The 24,216-nt window shown below is 32.8% G+C and overlaps 4 protein-coding genes and 1 long non-coding RNA gene across 5 annotated transcripts; 2 read left to right on the top strand and 3 right to left on the bottom strand.

Annotated features, from left to right (window-relative positions):
- The first annotated feature begins 1,316 nt into the window (after positions 1–1,316).
- On the top strand, positions 1,317–5,899 carry LOC107958481 (U-box domain-containing protein 52). Its single transcript, XM_016894265.2, has 9 exons — positions 1,317–1,815; positions 1,887–1,987; positions 3,091–3,212; positions 3,472–3,695; positions 3,793–3,844; positions 4,018–4,297; positions 4,483–4,584; positions 4,663–5,085; positions 5,173–5,899. Exons 1-9 carry the CDS (start codon positions 1,620–1,622, stop codon positions 5,896–5,898), a joined length of 2,226 nt encoding a protein of 741 aa, XP_016749754.1. The 5' UTR covers positions 1,317–1,619; the 3' UTR covers position 5,899.
- LOC121229320 (uncharacterized) lies at positions 3,235–4,750 on the bottom strand. The gene is made up of 3 exons (XR_005927057.1): positions 4,572–4,750; positions 3,998–4,347; positions 3,235–3,864 (listed from the first exon to the last, which is right to left on the bottom strand). It is a non-coding gene; the product is annotated as an uncharacterized lncRNA (long non-coding RNA).
- Positions 5,900–6,532: 633 nt separating the features above from the next.
- Positions 6,533–7,481, top strand: LOC107958483 (uncharacterized). The gene has a single exon (XM_016894267.2). The coding sequence runs from the start codon at positions 6,659–6,661 to the stop codon at positions 7,100–7,102; it is 444 nt and encodes a 147-aa protein (XP_016749756.1). The 5' UTR covers positions 6,533–6,658; the 3' UTR covers positions 7,103–7,481.
- A 3,212-nt stretch (positions 7,482–10,693) lies between these two features.
- LOC107958484 (tyrosine--tRNA ligase 1, cytoplasmic) lies at positions 10,694–15,719 on the bottom strand. The gene is made up of 10 exons (XM_016894268.2): positions 15,451–15,719; positions 15,203–15,350; positions 14,424–14,710; positions 14,237–14,333; positions 13,582–13,687; positions 13,409–13,491; positions 13,136–13,281; positions 12,820–12,925; positions 11,132–11,191; positions 10,694–10,969 (listed from the first exon to the last, which is right to left on the bottom strand). The coding sequence occupies exons 1-10, from the start codon at positions 15,546–15,548 to the stop codon at positions 10,949–10,951; spliced, it is 1,152 nt and encodes a 383-aa protein (XP_016749757.1). The 5' UTR covers positions 15,549–15,719; the 3' UTR covers positions 10,694–10,948.
- A 2,622-nt stretch (positions 15,720–18,341) lies between these two features.
- On the bottom strand, positions 18,342–22,343 carry LOC107958486 (RNA pseudouridine synthase 3, mitochondrial). Its single transcript, XM_016894269.2, has 9 exons — positions 21,864–22,343; positions 21,644–21,721; positions 21,342–21,500; positions 21,075–21,122; positions 20,909–20,989; positions 19,809–19,925; positions 19,532–19,633; positions 19,292–19,450; positions 18,342–18,942 (listed from the first exon to the last, which is right to left on the bottom strand). The coding sequence occupies exons 1-9, from the start codon at positions 22,161–22,163 to the stop codon at positions 18,568–18,570; spliced, it is 1,419 nt and encodes a 472-aa protein (XP_016749758.1). The 5' UTR covers positions 22,164–22,343; the 3' UTR covers positions 18,342–18,567.
- Between the last annotated feature and the right edge of the window lie 1,873 nt (positions 22,344–24,216).

Genomic DNA, 24,216 nt, shown 5'->3' with positions numbered 1-24,216 from the left:
TTTAATCAGTGGTTGAAGGTTCGATGTTTAATCTAAATATAGAGCAAGTTTAAAACTCATGGCCAACATCTATTCATTTAATGAGTCTACAAAATATAAAGAATTAATTATTAGACTCACTCCGATAAATATCTTAATAAATCAAACATATATAATTTATATAAGAAATTAAAGCCTCAAATGACTAAATGGAAAAAGTTGGTTGTTAGCAATTTGATAGTAGCATTTCACCACAATAATAATCACAACATAAAATACCCTAATACTACTCTAATAATTCATATTCACTAATACCAAATGGCGGAGTCAGAAAATTTTTGTTGGGAGGTCGGAATTAAATTATATATTTTTACGATAGTAAAAATACAATTTTACTATTTTAATAGTCTATATCTTTATAATTTTTAAAAGATTAAATAAAATTTTTATAATTTTTGAGATACCAAAATGTAATTTTGTCAATATTAATTTAAAATTTTAAAAATTATAAAGAGTTTTTATGAAAAATTTCGAGGCCATACCAACCCCCCTTCTGCCACTATCAATAATTTTAATACGATCAAGTTTAGTATCAAACTCTCTTATTATTTTTCCATCAAATTACTATCTAGTAAGTATAAGTTTATTCTATAAATTATCCTTACACATATGAATAATGATTAGTTATCAGTGTATTGCTAAATAATAAACAATATATCTCAATCACAAGTTTATTTTAATTCATTAACACTTCTATTTATATCTACTCGATAATAATTACTGACCATTATCTTTTTTTTGTCTTGTTTTTAATTAGTACAAATTAATAGTGACTTTAGATAGACGGTATGTTTATCTATGGTTAACGTAAAAATAATGGTGGCGATGAGATTAGATATTATAGCGTAAGACAATAAGTAAGCTAAATACACCGCACCCAATCGTCTATCCAAACCTATCCTGAAGCATATTATTATTTTCTATAATTCGCTCACGGTAACAGAGAGAGGGGAAGAAATATATGCCTCAATTTTTTTAATATTCTTTATATTCTTCGTTTTATAGTCCATGTTTGATATTCGTAGTTGTCTTTTCAATAATATTATCTCTAAAATTCAACCCTAAAAATATACCTTATTATTATTCATAATCATTTGTTGGTTAATATAGTCCTCCATTTTTAATTATTGTAATGTTGATTGATTTCCGACACAAATTTCGGTCAAAGGGTTCTAATTATTGAGGAATTTATTTGACAACCAAAATAGACAAAAGCTAAAACAAGGGAGCTGTTAAAAAGAAGATAATAAAAGGTAATGCATGGTCAAAATCAGAATTTTGATGCCTGCTGTAAAGGGGATTAGAGGAAAAAAGAGAGGTTTTAGGCCTCCCAAAACTAGTTCTAAACTTCCCTTCGGATAATAACAAATGATGATCCGTTAGGTAGTTTTTGTCAACAAAAACTTGAATCTTCATTTTGCCATTAAAACCTGGGTAACTAAATATTCATTTTATTTATTTATTTTCTAATTAAAAACACTTTGAAAAACCAGCTAGTTTTGTTTTTCCTTGGGTATTTTTGTCTTCTTTTATTAAGCTTTAAGGAAGAAGAAGAGAAAATAAAAAAAGAAGACAGCAAAATGTGGCATCCAAAGGGACATAGTACAGTATCAAAGAAAGGGGGTGGTGGTGGCAATGGGCTGGTAGCGGTAGCCATTGATAAGGACAAAGGGAGTCAATATGCTTTCAGATGGGCCGTTGAGCATCTTCTTTCCAAAAGCCAAACTGTTGTTCTTATTCATGTTAATAAACCCTCAGCCGGTGTTAATGGAGCAAGTAACTCTCTGTCAAACTCTTGGTTCATGTTCCACGCTCCAATATTCTTATTTAAGTTTACCCTGGTGCAGGTAATGGTCATGTTAGCGAACCCGGCACCAACAAGCAGATGAAGGATAAGCTATCTAGGGAACTGTTCCTCACCTTCCATTGTTTTTGTACTCGAAAAGACGTAAGTTTATGAAATCGAATGCAACCCTTTGAGCAATTGTGACGATTGCTTTCTTTCATATCAAGTATATATCATCGCGGAGCCTAGTAGAGGCCCAGGGTAATGCTCCTAAAGTTTAAAATTTTTACAATTTAACCATCCGTAGGTATGCTAGAATAAAAAAAAATATGAACATGTTTTTATGATCTTTTTTCTTCCTATTCATGCCTAGTAAGAAAAGAAGAAAAAAAATCTGTAATTTTTCCTTCAAATTTTAAATATAAGGTATGTTTTTCTTCAAATTTTTCATAGATTTTGAATCTTTGAAGTTTGTTTTATGTATATGTATCAATAGTTTTTTTATTTTTTCAAGTGTATTAAAAGCTTATTTTGAATCTTCGCAACAAAATGGAGAATGAATTTCTTATGGATAATATTGTTGTTTATATTGAGAGAGATTGTTGAAACTTTTGATTCAGACTTTATATTTAATGATTTTTTTCCTTGAAAGAATATTGTGCACAATTTTAAGTAATGATATGCTATTTTGTCTTAATTGTTCTTTTTAAATAGGTTTTATTACTCAAATAATGTGAAAAAATAATTAATTATTAAAATAGGCACCACACCAATTATTTACGAAAATGGGCAAAATCTACAGTACCCAATTGGTGCCGTCGACGTGTCAAGCGACACTCCCAAATTTTCCAGCACATCATTCGGCCATCATTATCTTTTAAAAGAATGTTTTTTTTTTGTTGGTTTCGTCACTGTGTTAGGCGGCACTGGTGTATATTTGGATGAACATGAATTCGGTTTTAAAGTTTGGGGCTTAACTGTGAAAAATATACTTGTTTTTGGAGGACCAAATTTGGTTGATTTTGGATAATCATGAATTGGTCAATTTGGGTTGAATCGATTGTTGTGCTGGAATATTACTTCTTTTGGATCAATTGTTTTTATGTTTAAATCAATTATCATGTTAAAATATTACTCCTTTTAATTCGATTGTTTATATATTTAAATTAGTTATTATGTTAAAATATTACTTGCTGAAATGATTGTTACCTAACATGCCTAATTTTAATTTGATCTCCTTATAATTAATATCCTGGCTGCAACAGATACGTTCTCTTGATATCATACTTGAAGGTTCAGATATTGTAAAAGCATTGACGGAATATGTTTCTTACGCTGCAATTGAGAAATTGGTTCTTGGTGCCCCTTCTCGAAGTGGATTTATGAGGTATTGGTTAGATAAGAACCCAATATGATTGGTTTTGCAGGAGAAATCAGATTTTAAACTTTAAATTGCAACAAATCTGTCTGAAATGAGAAACAAACGTTAATAATGAGCTTTTGTGTAGCGAATGTAATAGTTAGGGTAACATCACCACCTAGCCTAGAGTAAAAATTAAAAGAAGGATGGCGCTTCTTCAGCACTGAAATTCTTTGGCGCTTCTTCAGCACTGAAATTCTTTCTTATCCAAACGATGGTTATGCAGAAAATTCAGGGCCGACATACCGACCTGTGTATTGAAAACTTCACCGGACTTCTGCACTGTATATGTCGTTTCCAAAGGAAAGGTCTCTTCAGTACGAAACGCGGTTCGTTCAGTACCGTTCGCCTCCCCATTACTTGATCAAATTAAGAAACCTGAGAGCGTTAGCCCTGGCTATTCTTTGAGCAAGATCTCCCTGAATAGTGCTACTAGCCAAGGAAAAGGAGGTTTGTGTCCCTTCCACACTAAAAGTCCTTTCAGTCTAGTTTTCATCTACATATCTAGACTTGCTGAAGGTGTAACATCTGTTTGTCGACCATGCAGCTGATGGTAGGTCAATGACCAAGCCTCGTACTTCAACCGACAGCAATGCCAGGCAAGTCTTGAGAAATAACCCTGATACACAAATCGAAGTTGGATGCAGTTTTAAAAGAAATTGGATTCTTGTAGGAAATGGGATGAAAAATAAGTTGTAATCAGTACGAAGATATTTGTTTTATGATGACATGACCTTGCTAGTGAAACTAACCATCGTGTTTATAAAATCAGGTCACCGATCTACGGCCCAAGAGCCAGTCTTCAGAAAATGTTTGGGGATTTACCAGAATCGGATACTGATATATCATTTGTCAGCTCAGACAGAGCAAGCACTGACCGTAGCTCTTCTTCGTTCTTCGATTCATTCCTTGATTCTAGGCGATTATCAAACAGCACGGAACAGAGCTTAGGATCAATGCGTTTAGGAATGAGGTGGCCTGACCGTAGTTCTCCACGTGAGTCCTTATCAGGATACGATAGTGGAAGATCATCTTGTTCATCTCAGCATCCGGTACGTTAATCACTATCTCTCATTTTGAAGACTAGTTTTATGATAGCCACCTGCAGGTTCCATTCATCTCTTATCATTGCACATATAAGATGCATGCCAAAGTTTAAGCACCTTGAGTACAGAACTTGTGTGTTTGTTTTAACCTCCCTCAATAAGTTTATACTAACCATTACCGGCACAAGCAGGACGAAGTCGAAGTTGAAATGAGGAGACTAAGGCAAGAATTGAAGCAAACAATGGACTTATATGGTAATGCATGCAGAGAAGCACTTACAGCAAAGCAACAGGTACAAGCATCAAACATGTCATCTTGTTGCACCCCTCCTTGTGAAATTTTCTGAATCGTAGAGACTTTTTTACTTTAGGCAATGGAGCTGAAACAAACCCAAAATCAAGATCGAAAAAAATTGGAAGAGGTACGACAAGCGGAGGAAGCTGCAACGGCAGCTGTAGAGCAGGAGAAAGCCAGGTGCCAGGCAGCCATAGAAGCAGCTTTAGCAGCACAGAAAGAGGCAGAATTGAAAGGAAGAACGGTTGCAGGAGGGGAAATACTAAGAGAAACAGCGGAAATGAAGAGGATGTTGGAGATTCTATCCCAAGGTAATGTCAAATACAGAAGATACACCATTGAGGAAGTTGAAGAAGCAACAAATAACTTTGCCCTTTCTCGAAAGATCGGAGAAGGAGGTTATGGTCCTGTCTTTAAGTGTAACCTCGATCATACACCGGTAGCGGTTAAAGTTTTACGTCCAGATGCTGCACAAGGTAGATTACAGTTCCTGCAGGAGGTGAGAAACAGATAATACAATTGAATAAAAAGATTGATGAAAGACAAGAATTAGTTGAACTTGATGCTGTTGATTATGATTGTGCAGATTGAAGTGCTGAGCAGCATGCGCCATCCCAACATGGTACTACTTCTAGGAGCTTGCCCAGAGTATGGGATCCTAGTGTATGAGTACATGGGTCGGGGAAGCTTAGATGATTGTCTATTTAGGAAAGAGAACCACCACCAAGCACTGTCTTGGCAACACAGGTTCCGAATAGCTGCAGAGATTGGAACAGGCCTGCTTTTTCTCCATCAGAGAAAACCAGAACCAATTGTGCACCGTGACCTGAAACCAGGCAACATATTGCTGGATCAAAACTACGTGAGCAAGATCAGTGATGTTGGGTTGGCGAAGCTAGTTCCTCAAGCTGCAGAGAACATGACACAGTGCTGCGTAACATCAGCAGCTGGAACATTTTGCTATATAGACCCGGAATATCAACAAACAGGTATGCTGGGGGTAAAATCCGATTTATATTCCTTAGGGATCATACTCCTTCAACTCATAACAGCCAGGCCGCCAATGGGGTTGGCTCACTACGTGGAGCAAGCAATCGAGAGAGGCACGTTTCATGAGATGCTGGACCCTTTGGTACCCGACTGGCCAGCTGAAGACACCTTGTCACTGGCGAAACTAGCACTTCGATGTGCGGAACTGAGACGGCGAGACAGGCCGGATCTGGGGAAGGATGTGTTACCAGATCTGTGTCGGCTGAGAGAGATTGCTGAAGAGAAAATGACCGGTTCCTTTTATGCTGCTTCCCCTATGTAAAGCCAAGCTCCTTTTTCAAATGAGAGCATTTGAAATTCTGGAACATAATTAAAATAATAACTAGTTCTACAGTATTACCAAAATTGTTTCTCTTGTTGTATCATGTCCTCCGTAGTCCCTACCAATCTTTGAAGAAGAAAAAGATATCACTTTTCAGTTTCATTCGTTGTTTTATTACTGGAATCAAACCTGCTATTATTATTATTATCATTATTTATTATGGAAGGTGATGATGGATTACAGCGGTTTCAACAAGTCCAAATTCCTAATTCAATTATTATATATTGTTTTTAAATTTTAATTTAATATATTTTTGGTTTATCAAAATCATAAATATATATAAATTTACTAAGATTTAATTATATATTTATTTAATTATTTTTATTTAAGAATTAAAGTGATACAATGTGTAAATATTAAAAATTAGAAAGCGATAATAAAAATGAAAAATATCTAAAATGTTAATATTGAAAATTTTTATTAGTTGTATTTATTTTAGCTAGACGGTTTTTCTACTCCAATAAATAAACAAGTGAAGCCAAGTTTATAAAAGCTTTGCGCATGGGCCCATTAATGCCAAAAAGAGCAAAATGGGCTTATTAAATTAAGAGAAAACCCCCACTCCCCCCCCCAACCCGCCCAAAACAAAATTATACCTCCAATCAGCCATCTCTGGCTGTCCTATCCGTTCCCAAATCACTTCCAAAACCCCCAAATTTTGTAGGGTTTTCATCAGTGCTTCCATCATTTGTAAGGTAAAATGGAACAACCTGCGGCACCAAATGCTGTTCCTCAAAAACTTAGTGACAGAGACAGCAGCAGCAAAGCGAAGAGAAAAATTCCAACACCCCAGGAGCTGATATCCCATTACCAAAACCAAGGCCTCGATTCCCAAGAAGCTTCCATCAAAGTCATTGAGGATCTTCAAAACGTGGTGATGAGGGTCGTCTCCTCCAACTCCAAACCCAAGAAAGACAAGTTCTTGATCGAAACTTCCAGAAAGATTGACAGTGTCAACACCAGGCTTGCTGTTGTTGACATGAAGCTCGACTCCAAGCCTGGTTATTTGGAGACTTTTGCAATTGGGGTTGCTTCTGGTGCTGCTTTTAATGGAATTTGCAGTGTTCTGCCTCATGTTTTTGAGGGTTTCGCTCAGATTTGGTCTTCTGTTAGGACTGCTACCAAGCCTTCTTCTTCTCCTTAATTACATTTAGATTAAAATTTTCAAGTCACAGTTTTTTTTTTTGGCTAATCCTGGTTTGGGAATTTGAATTAGAGTACTTCAATGCTACTGAATTTGAGTCAAATTTTAGAAAAGATAAAACATATTGTCAGTATGTATGATACTGTGTGTTATTATGCTTAGAACTTTTGCATTTTATTTTCAGCATTACATCATCATCAGAGTCTTTCTAGAGGTAACTGAAGCTTTACATAGTATAGGATTAGAATCCTTGTATATAGGATTAGAATCCTTGTATGAAGGGGAATTTGTAGAATGGCTGAAAAATAAGAAGAATGTTGAAAATATGCATGGCGACAATTGATCTACCTAAGAGGCAAATAATGATGGTTCTATTTTATAGTAGAGCTTCCGGAGTAGTTAAGCTTCATCCTTCACAGCTTACATGAATCAAGTACTTGGATTTATAAAATAATACTAACATTTGCATTTGTAATGTATGATTGGTTTATACATTTCTTGAGTGGATTTAGAAAAGGTTTCCGCCACACTTATGGTATAGATTTCCCCTTTCACCCAATATATGCTTCAGCTTGGATATGTAGTGATTTATGAACTCTTTTTGTTTAATTTGAACCTCTGTAGTGATTCCCTTCTTCTTTTGGATGAACTGTGAGTTTACATGGTTTGAAATTCGCTTCTTGAATTGCCTATTGAATGAATTTATAGCCGTGCCAATATTTTTCAAACTAATATTATTCTGCCAAAACTATTGCATCTCCCCCCCCCCCAAAACTACCACCACCACCACCACCACCCTTTTTTTGTTTATGATGCAAAATATTACTAAATACTAAAAAAATAATTATTTATGTTGGAATTATGAACTTACAGCATTTCTTTTTAATAAGCTCCTCAAGTCTGCTATTATGCATTACAAACATGGTCTTTTTTAAAGCAGGCAATATAAGCCTCCATTGTCTTCCCTGTTGTTGTACCCTTTCAAAGCAGCTTCTTAGTTTCAAGTAATGATCAGTGGAGGCCTACAATGAGTTCGCACACAAAAATGTTGAAAACAATTCTTAGCCACGTCAGATGGTAATCCATAATAGGCTTATCCCGGATGAAATTTTTGCACTTGCATTATTTATATGAATAAAACACAAAATACAAACGTTAAAATTAAATTAATTAAAAAAGAACACATAAGAGTTATGAAAATATTCACCTTAAATATAAATTTATCCTCTTTAAGAGTTGATTAATTACTAAAGGAGGAATTTAGTTAAACTAGTATAAAACTAAATCAATTTTATAACTAGCTTTATTTTTTATACGATTCATATATTAATTATTCAATTTTCATAATTCATTTTTTATTCACATTAAACCATTTCATGTCAAACTATAAGTAAATTAGAATCATATAACTAATTGTGCAATGAAAAACTTTAGCCCTTAAACGTTAATCATATTAAAGAAGACTAATAACAAATAGGCGTTTGTTGTAATAACTATTAAGTGATAAGGGAGGGATGAGGCAAACCCCAACATAGGGCATGGTCCATATATATTTGTGGTGGAAGGTATAATGTTTTTTTTTTGGGGGGGTTGATTTAATTTATATTTATAGCATTTTGAAAGAGGTTTTCTCGGTGAGGCATACAATCTTTTCTTGATTTGAATAAAAACATGTATATTAAATAAGTAAATCTCTTTCTTTAGCTAGTTTCAATTAAGAAAATTATCTTTCTTACTTTTATTTTGTTTTTCGAATAGCTTTATATCATGCATGCGTAAAGAATACATGGATAGAATCAGGTCAATAATATTATTTCATGCACGCATGCACGCATGCATGCATTCAATATTAATTCCTGACTCCTTTTTTTTTTACATTTAATTCAATTCAATATTGCATTGGATTAACTGTATGAATAGGTTAATGTAAACTAAATCCGGAAGGTTGTTTATAATAATATTATCTCCTATTTCAAATAGTTATGAATCGTAAAAATATAATAAGACAGATACAAAAGAATTTATTTCGGAGATGGCAACGACACCAATACCTTCTAACTAGAAGCAATTACAAGTCCATGTCAAAGAATTCGCTGTTGATGGCCAGAAAACTATCAGATGGACGTACCCAGGGTTCAGGACATGTCCCTAAAGGCTCCATAGCAGTCTATGTCGGGCCAGAGCTCCGTCGGTTTGTGATTCCGACAAGTTATTTAACAATGCCGGAATTTAGAGATTTGATGGATATGGTAGCAGAGGAATTTGGATTCCAGAATACAGGAGAACTACAAATTCCATGTGATGAACAATATTTTGAGAATATATTGCTTAGATGCGCCACTCAATTGAATGTCTGATAACAAGGAAATTGACCATTAACTTCATATTCTCATTTTAATGAGTTTGGCGGACTTAGTATTATAAAATTACTAAAATCTTATTATTTTTTATTAAGTAATAAATATTATTTTGAAGATATCTATTATATTGTATTTTTATAAAATCTAAAAATTTTTGTATAAATTCATTGTCTTAACTTCATCATTTCAATTAAAACTATTTTAAAATTTGTTACATTAATTTTTTTATCTATACTGTAGATCTACCATAACCTAATAATAATGAATCTCTTAGATATTTGCTTAAGTCTTAAAATTATACTACTAGCTATTGGGTCTCATTATTTTTTTTTAAGTTTACAAGTAAAATACAAAAAAAAAACTAATAAATTAAAACAGACTAATTAAACTAAAAACTCATACATAACAACATACAGTATAACTACGTATAATTGCATACGGTGCACCTCAACTCTAAGTACTCAAAAGTCAAAGTTTCCATCATCAACTGTGCTAATACTTGACAAATACCTCATTGGTCTTACTTGTTTTTATGTAAGTAAATTTTAAATCCAAACTAATATAGAATATAAAAATTAAATTATGTTATTAATTGTTATATTTTTATGAAAATTGTAAATTTAAACATTATAAGATATGTACTTTCTAAATTTTAAAAATTTCTCTCTTTTATATGTAATTTATATTTTTCAACGAAATCATTCTACTTGTTGAAATTTTAGTAATATCAATGTTTAATCTATTAATTAAATTTTTAACAAATAATATATGAAAATAACAAATTAATGTAACATTGCATATATGATAAAATATTTATCATGTTAGATTTTAAAAATAATAAAATTTAAGACAGAGTAATAATAGAATTTAACCTAAAAACATTTTACTACTTAAATCCAAGTTCTAAGCGTGTATCAAACCCAAACTTTTACTGAATTAAATATCCAGACTTATTTATCTCTTTAGTTTCATGTTAACTGATAAGTAGTACAAATATTAAATCCAAAGTTCAGAAACTTTTATTGTACCCAAAATAAAACTTTTACTAGCTTCTGAATTACATTCGAATAAATTCCAATCCTTAAATTTGTATTCGTGTTCACTTTTAGTTTATATCTAACTAAACTTTACATAAATTAATATTTTATTTGAAAAAAAAACTTATCTGAAAACAAATAAAATATATATTTGGTACAATAAAAACAATTTTTAAAAAACAATAGCTTTATCATTTCATACGAAACTACTCATCGTGATCATATTATTGATAATATCCCTTTAAAAAATCAAGGATTGAGTTCGATAATCCATCTTGCAATAGAGGGTAGCAATAATTAATACCCAAATCAAACTTCTGGCTGAGGTATATCTATAACAAGTATATAACATGCATGATCAAGTTTTCATTTGAATACGCTATGTAATAAATAAAACAAAACTAAAAGTTAATCCTGAGGGCAGAAGTTGATAATCATCTTCATCGAGGTCACTTGGTGACACGGTAGCTCTGCATCATTCAGAATATTAAAAAGTCAAGTTTCATATGCTGTGAGAGATGAAGAACGATGTCTGACAAGCTGAAAATACTGGCATAGCCAGTCAAGCATAGCATTCCTCATGAAAACATCATTAACTAAAATCCATGGAATCAAGAAATACTCATCAATACCTTAACCCGTTTGAGCAGATCTTTGGCCTTAGCATCCTTGTTAAAGTGATCACGAACCGGCTGTAGATAAAGGATTCACAAAGTAAATTAGTTCATAGGCATGTAAACAAAATAAGGTGTTCCACGACTGTTGTATGTAAGTTGCACCACTAGAATCATCGAACATAACATGAGAAACCGCATCTTTTACATTATTTAGCCCGCAGCATTATAAAGCCATGACAAGATCTTTCATGAGTTCAACATTGACTAGCAGGAATATTATGACAAAGCTCAATGGCATTAAGCTTCCAACAACAGCAACTCAGATGCAAAAGATGAGAAGCCATGAACCAAAATGCCCACAAGCTACTCGTCTAGTGATAAAAAGACTTGTGAAGGAATCATGTGCAAAGTCTGCATCAAAGTCCAGGGTTCAAAATCCTATAAACCGATCCCCTTCTCCCAAATTTTAGTGTCCCAAAAAACATGATCACAAGCACAAAAACATAAAACAAAGCAACATCGAAAACAAGTCAAAAAGGATTTGTCTCATGCTACTCCATTCCTCCCAATTAGTTTGCCAACCTTTTGCTAGAATAACGGGAAAGACGGAACAGCATACTCATGGAGTGACACGGCATGTAGCTGAATAATCATTCATTCAAGAACTTTCCGTCTCGTTAATAAGCAAATTTTCACAAATTCTTGAAAATGTCATTTTATTTTATACTCAAAATTAATATTACCAACTTAACATTACAAGCAAATAAACTCATAATGTAATTTATACTTTCTCATCTTAATTTATTTCATAATTTGTTCATTTTGAGCATAATTGTAGAAGAAAAATAAAGACCAAAAGGGTTAATTTATCTTTATCCAGGTAAATAAACTCTATTTAGCATGAAGAATACAACTTCAGAACAAAATAAGTCTCTCTCATTACATAATTAGAAAATAAAATGAAATAAAGTGTAAACTTAAATGACTACGCAAGGTCCATCAAGACATTACTCGGCACAATATTCGTTTTGGTATATATACACACTAAAAACTTTGACATATTTACCTACCCTTATACCAAGGGTCCTGTGCAACAAATTTAGCTTCCATGGATGCAGGATTATAACATTAAAAATAGGAAAAATAAAAATAAAATACAGAAGCTAAATGCAGTGTGTTGTTAAGGCATGCGCCTAGAACAAAAACATCTCAATTCAAACCCTTTTGAGCTTTGCACTTTTTAACAAACACAGTTGATGCTCCTAAGCGCCTTTTTTGGTAAGGTGAAAAAAGCTAATACAAAGCCAGTTGCAGCTAATTGTAGAGTTTAACCGAAAAATTTGTATGCCAGTGACTGGAGTCAGTTGCAACAGGATAGTGCTGACAAGGTTTTAGATATTTTCTTCATGCATTACCTAGTTATTAACAGCAGAAACTAATGCAGAGTGTTGTTAAGGCATGCGCCTACGACAAAAACAACTCAATTCAAACCCTTTTGAGCTTTGCACTTTTTAACAAACACAGTTGATGCTCCTAAGCACCCTTTTTGGTAAGGTGAAAAAAGCTAATACAAAGCCAGGTGTAGCTAATTGTAGAGTTTAACCAGGATAGTGTTGACAGAGGGTTTTAGGTATTTTCTTCATGCATTACCTAGTTATTAACAGCAGGAGGGAGATAAAAGCAAAAGGTAAAAACATGCTTACCTGTAGTATCTTGTTTAAAGCTTTAGAAAGAGCAGGTTTCAAATCGCCAGGATGCAACCCTCCACTCTCATAGTCAGAAACAAGCTCCTCAAAATCCTTGTAAGTCCTGAATGAAATGATAAACACATCAGTGCTATGCCACACTAAAATAGCATGATAATAACAGATAAGAAATAGCTTGTTATACAAATAATAAAGTGAATTAAAGCCTAAAGGAGTTCTGAAACTTCCAATGTGAAGGCATAAGCATTAATTTCCAAAATGGCCCATCCATTCTTATTGTGGGATATAAGTGAAAAGGTATGGAACCACTAACTTGTCACCACCATTGTCTGCATTGCGCTCCACCCTGAACTCATTAAACCATGGGAATATGATGTACTTGATGTATTCCAAACACGGATTGCCCTTAACAATTTTAGGGGGGCAGTATGCCTTTTTTATTTTCACATTCACTTCTGCCTGTATCACAAATCATAAGAAAGTATCAGTACATGACTCAAAGATTCTGGACACTCATCAGACTCTGAGTTCTTTTCTAGAAAGGCAACCCAGATATTATTAATCAACCCAGTCAAAGACAGACTACCTCCTCATCTTCCATGAAGATTGATGACGATGGATCACTTTTGGACATTTTCTCCTGTCCTTGCTGGAGACCAGGAAGCATATCTGCACATCATGAAAACCAAGAGCAACTAAGATAAATAGAAAAAGAAAATGAGCAAAAGAACCAAAATAGATATTGAAGTAGGAAAATACGATGAGACAAAATAATTGGTTTGTTTTTTCTCTTAATGTCAACACAGTACTCTCTTGCAAGCACATTAACCTTCCTTTGATCCATGCCTAACTGGCAAATGTCCGCCTGTCCACATAAAGCAATTACAGTAGTTTTAGATAAATAAAAGTTTGAATTAACATTATAACCTACAAGAAAACATAGAATGTACACAAGCAAGGGTACAGCTTGTAAAAAATAGTCCAGTATGAACTGCAGAAAAATGGAAGGAGATCAATAGCAACAATGCTGGAGATCCTTAACAGTTGTTCTCTACTTAAACTGTCAAACTTAAAATAGCTCTGTAGAGGAATATAATAGTACATTTGGATCTTCAATCAGAAATTGGAACTTTCCTTATTTGGACACATTGAGAAAAAAATCCAATTACTCCAACAAAAGGATACCAAATGATGTCCTAATGAAAATTCTCAATTAGAAAAAGAAAACGAAACAATGGATATCACTTAGAAAATACACCTAATAAGCATTTATATGGTTAAGAAATTGAGTAATTCATAGAAGTAACTTGAAACAGAGTGACACTCGCACTTTTATTGATATTTACTTATAAATCTACCTAAAGTTCTCTAAAAGCCTCGGAATCAGGAAAGGATAAATCCAAAGCAGAAGCACCTTAAGGAAAAATATGTCAGCACACTGCATGCATGGGTAAAGAATTTGGGCAGCTGACAACTCATCTTGCTCACTACGGCCCATAATTTGACAACACCTAGAAAAACACATTTTGTATTCGGAGTCAACAAAAGAATTACTACAAATATTAATAAAACAAAGCAAAAAGATCTTATTAGCCCCACACCTCATTATCCTGGGCAGCTTGTTTCTGCGAGCTATATCCATCACAAGTGGCCAATACTCTGATGCCCTGGAGTTAATTTCATCTGAAGACCACAAGAATTCAACCTTTTCATTCAGGTCCATGCCAACTGCCTTCCAGATTTCAATCAAATACTGTCCAACTACTTTGATTTTCTTCAAGTCACCACCCATTTTATTGTTTAGCTGTGCAAACCAATCTGCAATCCAGATTTTTACTCTACACCCAGCAGAGGTCAGTTTGTTAACATTTATTGCCTTCATAACTCCCTGTTTACCACAAACAACAAAAGAAAATTCAGTGGAAGAGGGAGAAAACATTTAAAAAGAAACACAATAAATCTAATGTAGAGCCACAGTATATGAATAAACAAAGTGAATGAAAGAAGCATGTTAGAACTTAGATCTGAAAACAAATGCAGCAAACAGCATAAATTTATTGAAAGGGAAATATGCATATAGCAATTGTTAAAAAAAGAACAATTAAATCATTAAAATAGATACGAAGAAGCTAAAACTTTGAAGTCAAATAATCAGAATAAAGTTAAATTGTCAACTTTCAATCTGTTATGATGTGCTAGGAATAAATAAACAAACCCAAAATTAGCTTTTCTGTATAAATCAAATCCATCAAAGAGTTGGTTCAATTCTGAGATTCAATCCCTACATCTACAGAGAATTCAATATAAGAGGACTAGAAATTTTTGAGGGAAAAAATACTTAAAGATTCTAAAAATGAAAAAAAGAAAGAAAGTAGAATACCTGAGCAATGTGCATTCTGCCAGAAGGCTCGAAGCCATCATAGCAAATGGGTTCAGGTTTGTGATTTAGAAGATTTAGCAGTTCATCCTCTTGAATACATTCTTCCCCTACACTTCTTATAATCTTAAACTTTTCTTCTAAACTCATCCTGAAACAATGATTTCAAAATATATAAATATATTTACTCGATTTCCATCTATAAAGAAACAGCAAAAGAAAAAACTAAAATTACAACGAAAATGACTCACTGTGGAGTTGAAGAGGAGGAGGGGGGTTGAGAATCGACGGAGAGAGACTGCATGCCGGAGGACGGTGGGGTCTGATCCGCAGGAGATTGGTCCGCCATCGGTTCAGAGAGTACTGCGACGGCGTTGGCAAAGGGTTTACAATACAAAGTTGGCTAATCCAAATTTTGGTATTACCCTAGTTTCCCACTTTTTTAATGTTTTTGGCTATCGTTCAAAACAAAATGTTTTTTTGGCTAAGTGCGTGCAGTGCAAGTGTAATCTCGTCCTTTTATTCGGCGGCTTCAACACAGACCGTTGGATAAATAACCATCGTTAAAAAGTTTTAGGTTAAACTGTCAAAATAGTCACTTTTGTTTACCTCATATTACATTTTAGTCACTTATATTTAAAATGCTACATTTTAATTATTTATGTTAACGTGTTGTAACATTTAGTCACTAAGTCGTTAATTTCTGTTAACGGTATAACAGTAAGCTCACATGGCACATTAAATCATCATTTCAAATAAAAATTTTAGGTTAAATTATGTAATTGATTCCTATATTTTTTCATTTTGAGAAATTTAATTTTTTTCTTTTATGTTTTTTTAACTTTTCTTCTTTTTTTCCCATTCTCTTCTAGTTCTCTCTTTGTTTTCTTCCATTCTCTATCTTTTTTAATATAGTTTTTCTATATTTTCTATATTTTCCTTTTGTTAAAACTTTTTTATGTTCATGAAAAAAATGCAAAAGTTGAAATCGAAATCGAAATCAAACTTCTTTCGCATATTCTCACCCTACAATTATAAACTCTCATTGTCCATTATCGCTTTAATGAACCAATTTGGATCTCTCAATGACCTAGTCAGACAAGCTCGCCTCACTCGAATATGTCGTTAATCGTGACTTGTGGTAGTCCACTCTCAACAAAGTTTCCTGAGCTCATTCCCTTAACGTCCAAACCAACCCCCCATGACCACCTTATTTATCTTATCTACGACATTCTCGCACTCTCGAAACTACATTATTTCATGGATTCTTCAAATGAGCTTTACACTCTCAATGATTAAAACGACCCCCATACAGAACTTACCCTCAACTTTATCCAAACTAGTTTGATTCCATGCTCCCTTTTTTTCTTCGATTCATCCATACTCGACTTCCAATCAAGCTTACTTGGGAATATCCAAAAAGGTTTAGATTAATTTTATCGTTTGCTTAATTTTATTCGTTAGAAAATGAAAGAAATAATCTACACGATTTTATAAAAATTTGGAAAACAAAAAAATTATTTTGAATGTAAAGAATTCAAATTATGTCTAGATTTGATTAAGGATATGATTTTTATATTGATTAGTTATATCCAATTCTAGTTTCAAAATTAGGTTATATTCAAATCGAGTTTTGATTAAGAATGATTGATATTCAATTTTCAATGAAATTCAATTTATAAATCATGTGAAAGAAGCAATGATTTGGTTTATTTGGCGGACAAATAATATGTTTCTGCAGTGAAGAATACGAGAAGAGAGAAGAATAGAGGGGAAGAAGACAAGGAAACGAAAAAAGAAAAAGAAAAAGATAAAACTGTTAAAAAATATAAGTATAGGGACTAGTTTTAGCAAATAAAAAACATAAAAAATACTACGTCAAAAGAAATTGAGAAGGGAAAAAAATAGAGAGAGAAGGAGAAGAGAATAAGAAAAAAAGGAAAGTTCAAATAACATAAAAAAAATAATTAAATTGCTCAAAATAAAAAAAAATACAAAGACCAAATGTATAATTGAACCTAAAATTTTAGTTTGAAATGATAATTTAATGTGCTACGTCAGCTTACCATTACACCATTAACACCGTTAATGACAACTAACGCTCAGTAATTAAAATGTTACAACACCATAACATAAGTGACTAAAATGTAATATTTCAAACATAACTGACTAAAATGTAATCTAAGTCAAACAACAATGACTATTTTAACAGTTTATCCAAAGTATTAAGCTACAGTAAAATTTTTTAATTCCAATTAAGAAAATTTTTGTCTTATTTATTTATTTATATTTTTAAATATAATTGGCTAGACTTAAATAAACAAAGAAGTCAAATACAAAACCTAATAATAACGGTTCAGGCCTATGAGACTCTAGACTTCCTATCCCATAATTGGCCTATTTCTTAAGCCATTAGTTTCAAAAATAATTAAAATAATTCTAATAAAACCTGCCTATTAATTGGAAAACAAATAAAAGGAAACTTGTCTAAATTAAACTAGTCGATTCCGAAGACACAGCTGTGGCTATATCCAACTTAATCAATATATAATAAAAATGAGAATATCTAGATTTTAAAATTAAATTCAAAGACCCTAAAAAAATTTATATTCATAGAATTTTTAATATCATATAAGTTAAAGTAAATAAACATTGTCAATCATCTTCATGTTTGGTATAGATTTTAAAATAGATAAAAACAACATAGAAATATTTAAAAATGAATATATTTTTATTTTTCGAAAAAAAATATAAACGATATTCTTGAATTTTAGTTGTTTCCAAATACTTTTATGGTTAAACCAACAAATATTATAGTATATTAAAATAACTAACAAACAAACAAACAAAAAAAGATCTACTTATGTCTATTTGTTTATCAAAGAAAATAACTTTATACCCTCAATAAAATAAAATTTAAAATTTATGTTCATCAAAAATAAATTTGATTTTTTAGACATCGATTAACGAGAATGAGAAACCTAATAATATTTTAATTTTACCTCATTCATTAACAAAGTATTATATGAAAATATTATCTTTTCATTCTTTGTAAATCTCTCAAACTATAGATGGATCCAAATTGGATCAAATCTGAAAGCCCGTTTCATCATTTAAAAATAATAAATATTAAAAACTATCATATCTTAACATTTTCATGTTTTTACAATCAACTTTTTTTTTTAAATAAATAATAATCCAAACCAGATCTAACCATCTTGAATTACAAAAATCCTTGCCCACACTGAAAAAAGAACAAAAACAACCTAGATCCAAATTTGTAATGATCTTAACAAAATTGAAGTCGCAGCAGAAGATAAAATCAATGAATGTAAAGATGAGACCATCAAAGTTGAAATCTTGGATATTTACACTAAATAGGATGACATCAAGTTCCAACTAATTTTCATGTGTTTAGGCATTGATGCTACAAAGCGCAGGAGATCAGGCTTGCCACTTAGTCCAGGAGAAAGGGTTTCTGCATTATTACTCAACAGTGGAAGGAACTTTGCAATATTTGGAAGTACAAGCTCCCTGCAATGCAGATGCACCAAGGGAACCTTGGACAACACACTTCCTTTCTGAACATCCAGACCTTCTGGCCTTCGTAACTTGTACGGTTTCCCCGTCCTTGGCTCAATATCAACTCGAGGCATCTGCTTCCATTGCCGGTGAACAAACCAGCCATACTTATAGTCACCAACTATAGGAGTCCCTAGAGCTTCTGCACAGTGTACACGGAGCTGAACAAAATTGGAAGTACGAGAGGATTAACTATAATTGATGACCTGATAGGAGAAGTAAAAACTCTTTGAAGGTAGGACACAGACAGATTCATTATAGCCTTATAGGTATTTGCCAGCTACTTCTGGACTACAAAAAGTCAACCCCCCCCCTTTTTATCACCCCGAATAAGCTCCTCCTATTTCCTTCCCTAATCATCAAGAGCCTGTTTGTCGAGGTATACGTGTATACACATTCTTTGCAGACTATAGTTGTCACCTTCTCTATATGATTCTAAAACTACAAATTGCCTGCACACATCACTTGAATAAGAAGGCAGCGAAAGAAATAGAGAGATAGATATGGTACCTGGTGCTTCCTGCTAGTAAGTGGGCGCAGTTCAACCCACGAACATCCATTTATCATAGGACCTAATACCCGATATTCAGTCACAGCCTCTTGAGAAGGTTCTAAACCCACATTTTGAGCCAAGATGACCCTCTCAGTCTTACCATCATCAAGAAGAATCTAAAAAAAAAAACAACAAAAGGTACATGATTAAAGTGCTAGTTAAGGAAGAGGCAAAGAGACTAATTGGCAAAAGAGAACCTTTGAAAGAGGAGAACGAATTAAGCCTTCATTCTCCTTTGGAGTGCCTATCACCAATGCCCAATAGCGCTGAAACTTTGCATCACAAGCATCATTCCAAGCCTAAATGTGGCAACAGAATATTTGTAAACTAAAAGAACAAAAGTGTTCAACCAGCAGTTTATAATGCTGTACAAGTTGGCAGCCATTGCGCTAACTAAACAAAAAGCATAATAACAATAAGATGGAATATGGGTAGCAGGCATTTGACAATTTGTTTTCCTTAGGGTACATGTACCTTACATGAGGACTTTGCTGGATTTATGTCATTGAACAGCCAATGAAGATGACTTATGCTTTCTTTAGTTCTTCCCATTAAGAGGAGACCACTGCTTTCTCTATCAAGCCTATGCACCTGACAGAAGTTGACAAGAAAAGCAGCCTAAGTGAAAAGATGGAGAAAAATGGCTTACCAGCAAGCAAAAGAAAACTCTAAATTAAATCACAACTCATTAATAGCTACAAACTACATTTCACTTACAACTAGAAGAAAATCTTTGGACATATAACTTTAATCCACTGAGCCTTACCCCAAGTACACAAAAATTCAAGATACCACATATGTCCTTTTCAACAATTAGCTGAATAAGAAGCATCATCAACCCTCAAAAAGTTATTAACATCTTAATCTTCATTACTCTCAAGATTTACAGTTTAACCACAATGAACCAATGAAATAAACTAAAATTACTTCAACTTGATAAAATATATAAGAGGTCCAACTAACTTGAAACTTCAATAAATGATAATGAAAAAGGAAAGAAGAAATAAAAAAAAAAAAAAAAACTTGGTTCATTCTTGATCCTATTTCAAAACATGTCCCTTAAGATTGATAAAGTTTTAACCAAGTAAGCAGAAAAATATATGTTCCTCCCATGAAATAATGAGACATGGTTTCTTTGCATGATTGAAGCAAATAAAAATAAAAATCAAATACCATGGTATGGATGTCTAAGAAGAAGTCAAGAACCTTTCAAGAAAGAATTATAAACTCAAACAGAAAAGGGTGCTTGTGTGCATACTGCATGCACACAGAGATTAGAGGAAACATATAAAAGTGCAACTACATTAAAATCTATCTACCTACAAGTGTGATGCCAAGCTATTATTCATCCCATATATTCCACCACGATCCTAATGTTTCTCTCAAACAAGGACCTCATCTTCAGCTTAAATCCAAAATTTAAGCATTCAAGCCAATTTTTTTTATCATATACCAGATTATCATGAAAAGCATTGAACTTTTCACTACTACTGATATATGCCGATAATAATGACAAAAAAGAAACCAGGTATGGTAAAGGTATTCACCATATAATCTACAAAAAATGAGCGTACCAGTTTAGGACCCTCGTCATAGTCATAAGACAAAGCTGCCGCTGCTAATGCATCCATGCTGTTATGCACAGGCAGACTTCCCTGAAGATATTGTTACAAAACAAAGTAAGAGGAAACACAATATACAGAGAAAACAACACAAATGCCCTAAACAATATGACCAAACCTTTACTGGCAGCTTGGGGGGTTTATTTAGTACAAGTATAGCATAGTCCTGAAACATTAAACAGCAATAATAAAAACGGGAACAACTTGAAAAACAATTCAGAATGAAGCAAAAAACTCAGAGCACATAATCCATCAAGTGAAAAGTAATATAGGAATTAAGAAGGACACACATCAACTGACAGGTTTACAAACAAGCACAAACATATACATTTGTCAATAAGAGATTGATAAAAGATACCAACAAGCAGTTAAACTCAACACATGCCTTGTACTTGACAAGCCTTCGCAAATAGTCAATCTCATCAGCATTAGGATGAAGAGTCCCACTCGGTATACAGTCAAATCTCCTTGAGACTCGAGTCTCCGCAATGGATACAGGTACCCAAACTCTTGCCCCTACTTCCATCACCTCATTATGCTTGATCTGTAGGTAAGCTGTATAAGTGCAGAGTAATTAAACCCCCACATAAGGGCATATTATAGACAAGGACCCAAGAAAAAAAGGAAATTTCTTTTATTTTTTTAGTAAAATTCTGGGATTAAGGGTAACATGCTTAGAATCAGTACCTTTCTCAAGGATTTCATTTGCCCATCCCTTTCTATGAAAGAATCGGCTGCATTAGGATTTGAGGATTCGATCTTAACCTACAACAAGAAGGCAATACATACATCTATTGAATGCTGAGAAAGGTAAGCAGCAGAGAGGATTAATTGGCCTATAGCATCGAGCAAAGCAATGGATATATTTATATTTCTAAAAGAAAATTCAATAGTTCGGCATACTCACGAGGCCGTTGTTAAAATGGGACTGAATGGCGGAGTCTGAAATTTCATCAAAGTAATACTTGAGCCAGCTGATAGCAGTGACACGACCAGTAGCAGAGTTCTTTCCGGGCAAATGATGACCAGGGAAAGGGGGCAAGGAAAGAAGTTGGCGTGGCTTTGGACCCTGTTTAGGACTGCCCAAGTAAGCCACGTTATTAGAGACACGGATGACTGGGTCGGCATAAGCAGGTGGAGGCGGAGCCACTCTGGAGTAGTATCTCGCTAGAGATAAAAGATGGTGGCCGAGCTTATTCTTCTGCATCTGCAACCATTAACTGCTTACTTCTTCAATTAATCAAAGCTGGCGTTTTCTTTTCCCTTTCGGCTTTTCCCCTCGATAAAAAGAGAGGCTGGTACAAAACGTAATAGAAAAACTATATCATAGCCTTTTTCTGTTAAAATGAATAAACAAGTCTGTGGGGGATTCTGGGTTCTCAGTCTCACCGTTGCAAGAGCATTGATGATTTTCAAATAGGGCATGAATGGGCCTAAATCTTGAGAAAATTGATCCTCATGAATCTGGGTTGTTGTATTAGGCTTCTTTCTTATGGCATGTAAAAGGGGGAAACCCGATGCCTCACTTAGCCTCTTGAGCAAGGGATTACGAATTAAGTATGTGAAGCCCAATTCTGAGGGCCCTTCAAGATGGATAACTGTGTTGGAGATGTAGGCTTTAATAGCTTGGTCCAGCAGTTTGCCCTCAACAAGTTGTTCTTTTAGGCTCGATAAAACCGGTCACTTTTGTGTGTAAACATCGAGGCAGGTCAGACCTTTGATGCCATTCATTTCTTCATTAAAGGATTTGATCAATGCCGTACCAGGTGATTGACTACGGCTTTTGATGGAGCGTGGCTCGCAAATTCTTTAAGTTTTTTGTTTGTCTTTGTTGTTGGCGGAGGGGTGGGGGCTTTCCAGTTGAGTTAATTTTTGACTGACTTAAGTAAGATTCAGGTCTTAATCCAGAACCATTAATATACTTTCTACTTGATTCCTATAATCTTTTAAAAATCCCATTAATTAGTTCATACCAACTTTGTTTTGATTTTAATAACGACTTGAAGTTGATATGATCAGGTAATGCAAATTACCAATAAGGAATTTCAAGCTATAGAAGTTAGGATAGCAGCAGATCCGTTATCTACAAATTTGAGCTTATCTGAATTTAATTTGTTTAAAAATTTGAATCTATAAATTATTTCAATTTTATTATCCAATTTTAAATTTAACATTTTCAACCTTTTATCGGTTATCTAAATCCGTAAAATTGCAAAACCGAATCCGTTAAAATTAAAATTTTAAAAATAATATAAATCAAATTTGAATAAAATTTATTCACAACTAATAACAAATAAATTAAATAATAAATAAATAATAGTCTAAACAAACTAAATATAAAAAATTCACAAAAATCTAAATATTCCTAACAATTTAAATGTAGAAATTTCAAACAAATCAAAACTTGAATAAACAATTCTAAATAATTTAATATCTTAAATCACACAATTTCAAAAATCCGACTTAATTAGTTTAGTTTGAGCTATGTTAAACTTGGGCAAAAAACCTTTTACGGGTGGTGCCTAATTCAAATGTAAATAAAATAGTTTTTGAAATGTTTTTATTTAAAATATATAAATATTGATATAACTGCAATGATAAAAAAATAGTATTATTATAAATATATTATTTTATTAATTTAAACAGTAATATGATATTTTTTGTAGAATAATTAAGCTTAAAAAATTTTAAATTCAAGTTTTGATCTAATTCGACTTATAAATACCTTTAAATGAAATGAAAGTATAGATTATATTCTTATAATAAAATCTCAAATTCAATCAAAAGTGGGTTCGACTTTTTTCTAAAAAAATTAATGCTCCAATATACTATAATTTAATTTGTTAATTTATTATATTGTTTAAATGATAATAGAAAACATTATAATTATTGTTACATGGATATTTGTAGTTATATAATTATATTTAATTTGTTTTTTATTATTTAATTTTAATTTGAGTTTGACTAGTCTAAATTCAACATTTTTCTAATAAAGATTTTTTTTGCACCAATCATGTCTATCAAATCAGATGAATAACTCGATCGATGGATAATTTATAAAAAAAATGATGAATTTAAATGGTGACAAAAACACTAACTCTAAATATGATAAAAATATTTTAAAATCCTTTTAAAATTTAACAAATTATAAATTAACATAATGATAAAAATTATATTTTAATTTTTTTAATTTGAGACTTCGCTCCCGAAAAGAGAGTTAACCATTTTGTAGGAAGAACTTAGAAAATTTATTTTTTGTT

Source organism: Gossypium hirsutum, chromosome A05, assembly GCF_007990345.1.
Source record: "Gossypium hirsutum isolate 1008001.06 chromosome A05, Gossypium_hirsutum_v2.1, whole genome shotgun sequence".
Taxonomy (NCBI): Eukaryota; Viridiplantae; Streptophyta; class Magnoliopsida; order Malvales; family Malvaceae; genus Gossypium; species Gossypium hirsutum.
The sequence above is the reverse complement of the archived record's forward strand: the minus strand, read 5'-3'. Positions and strand labels throughout refer to the sequence as shown.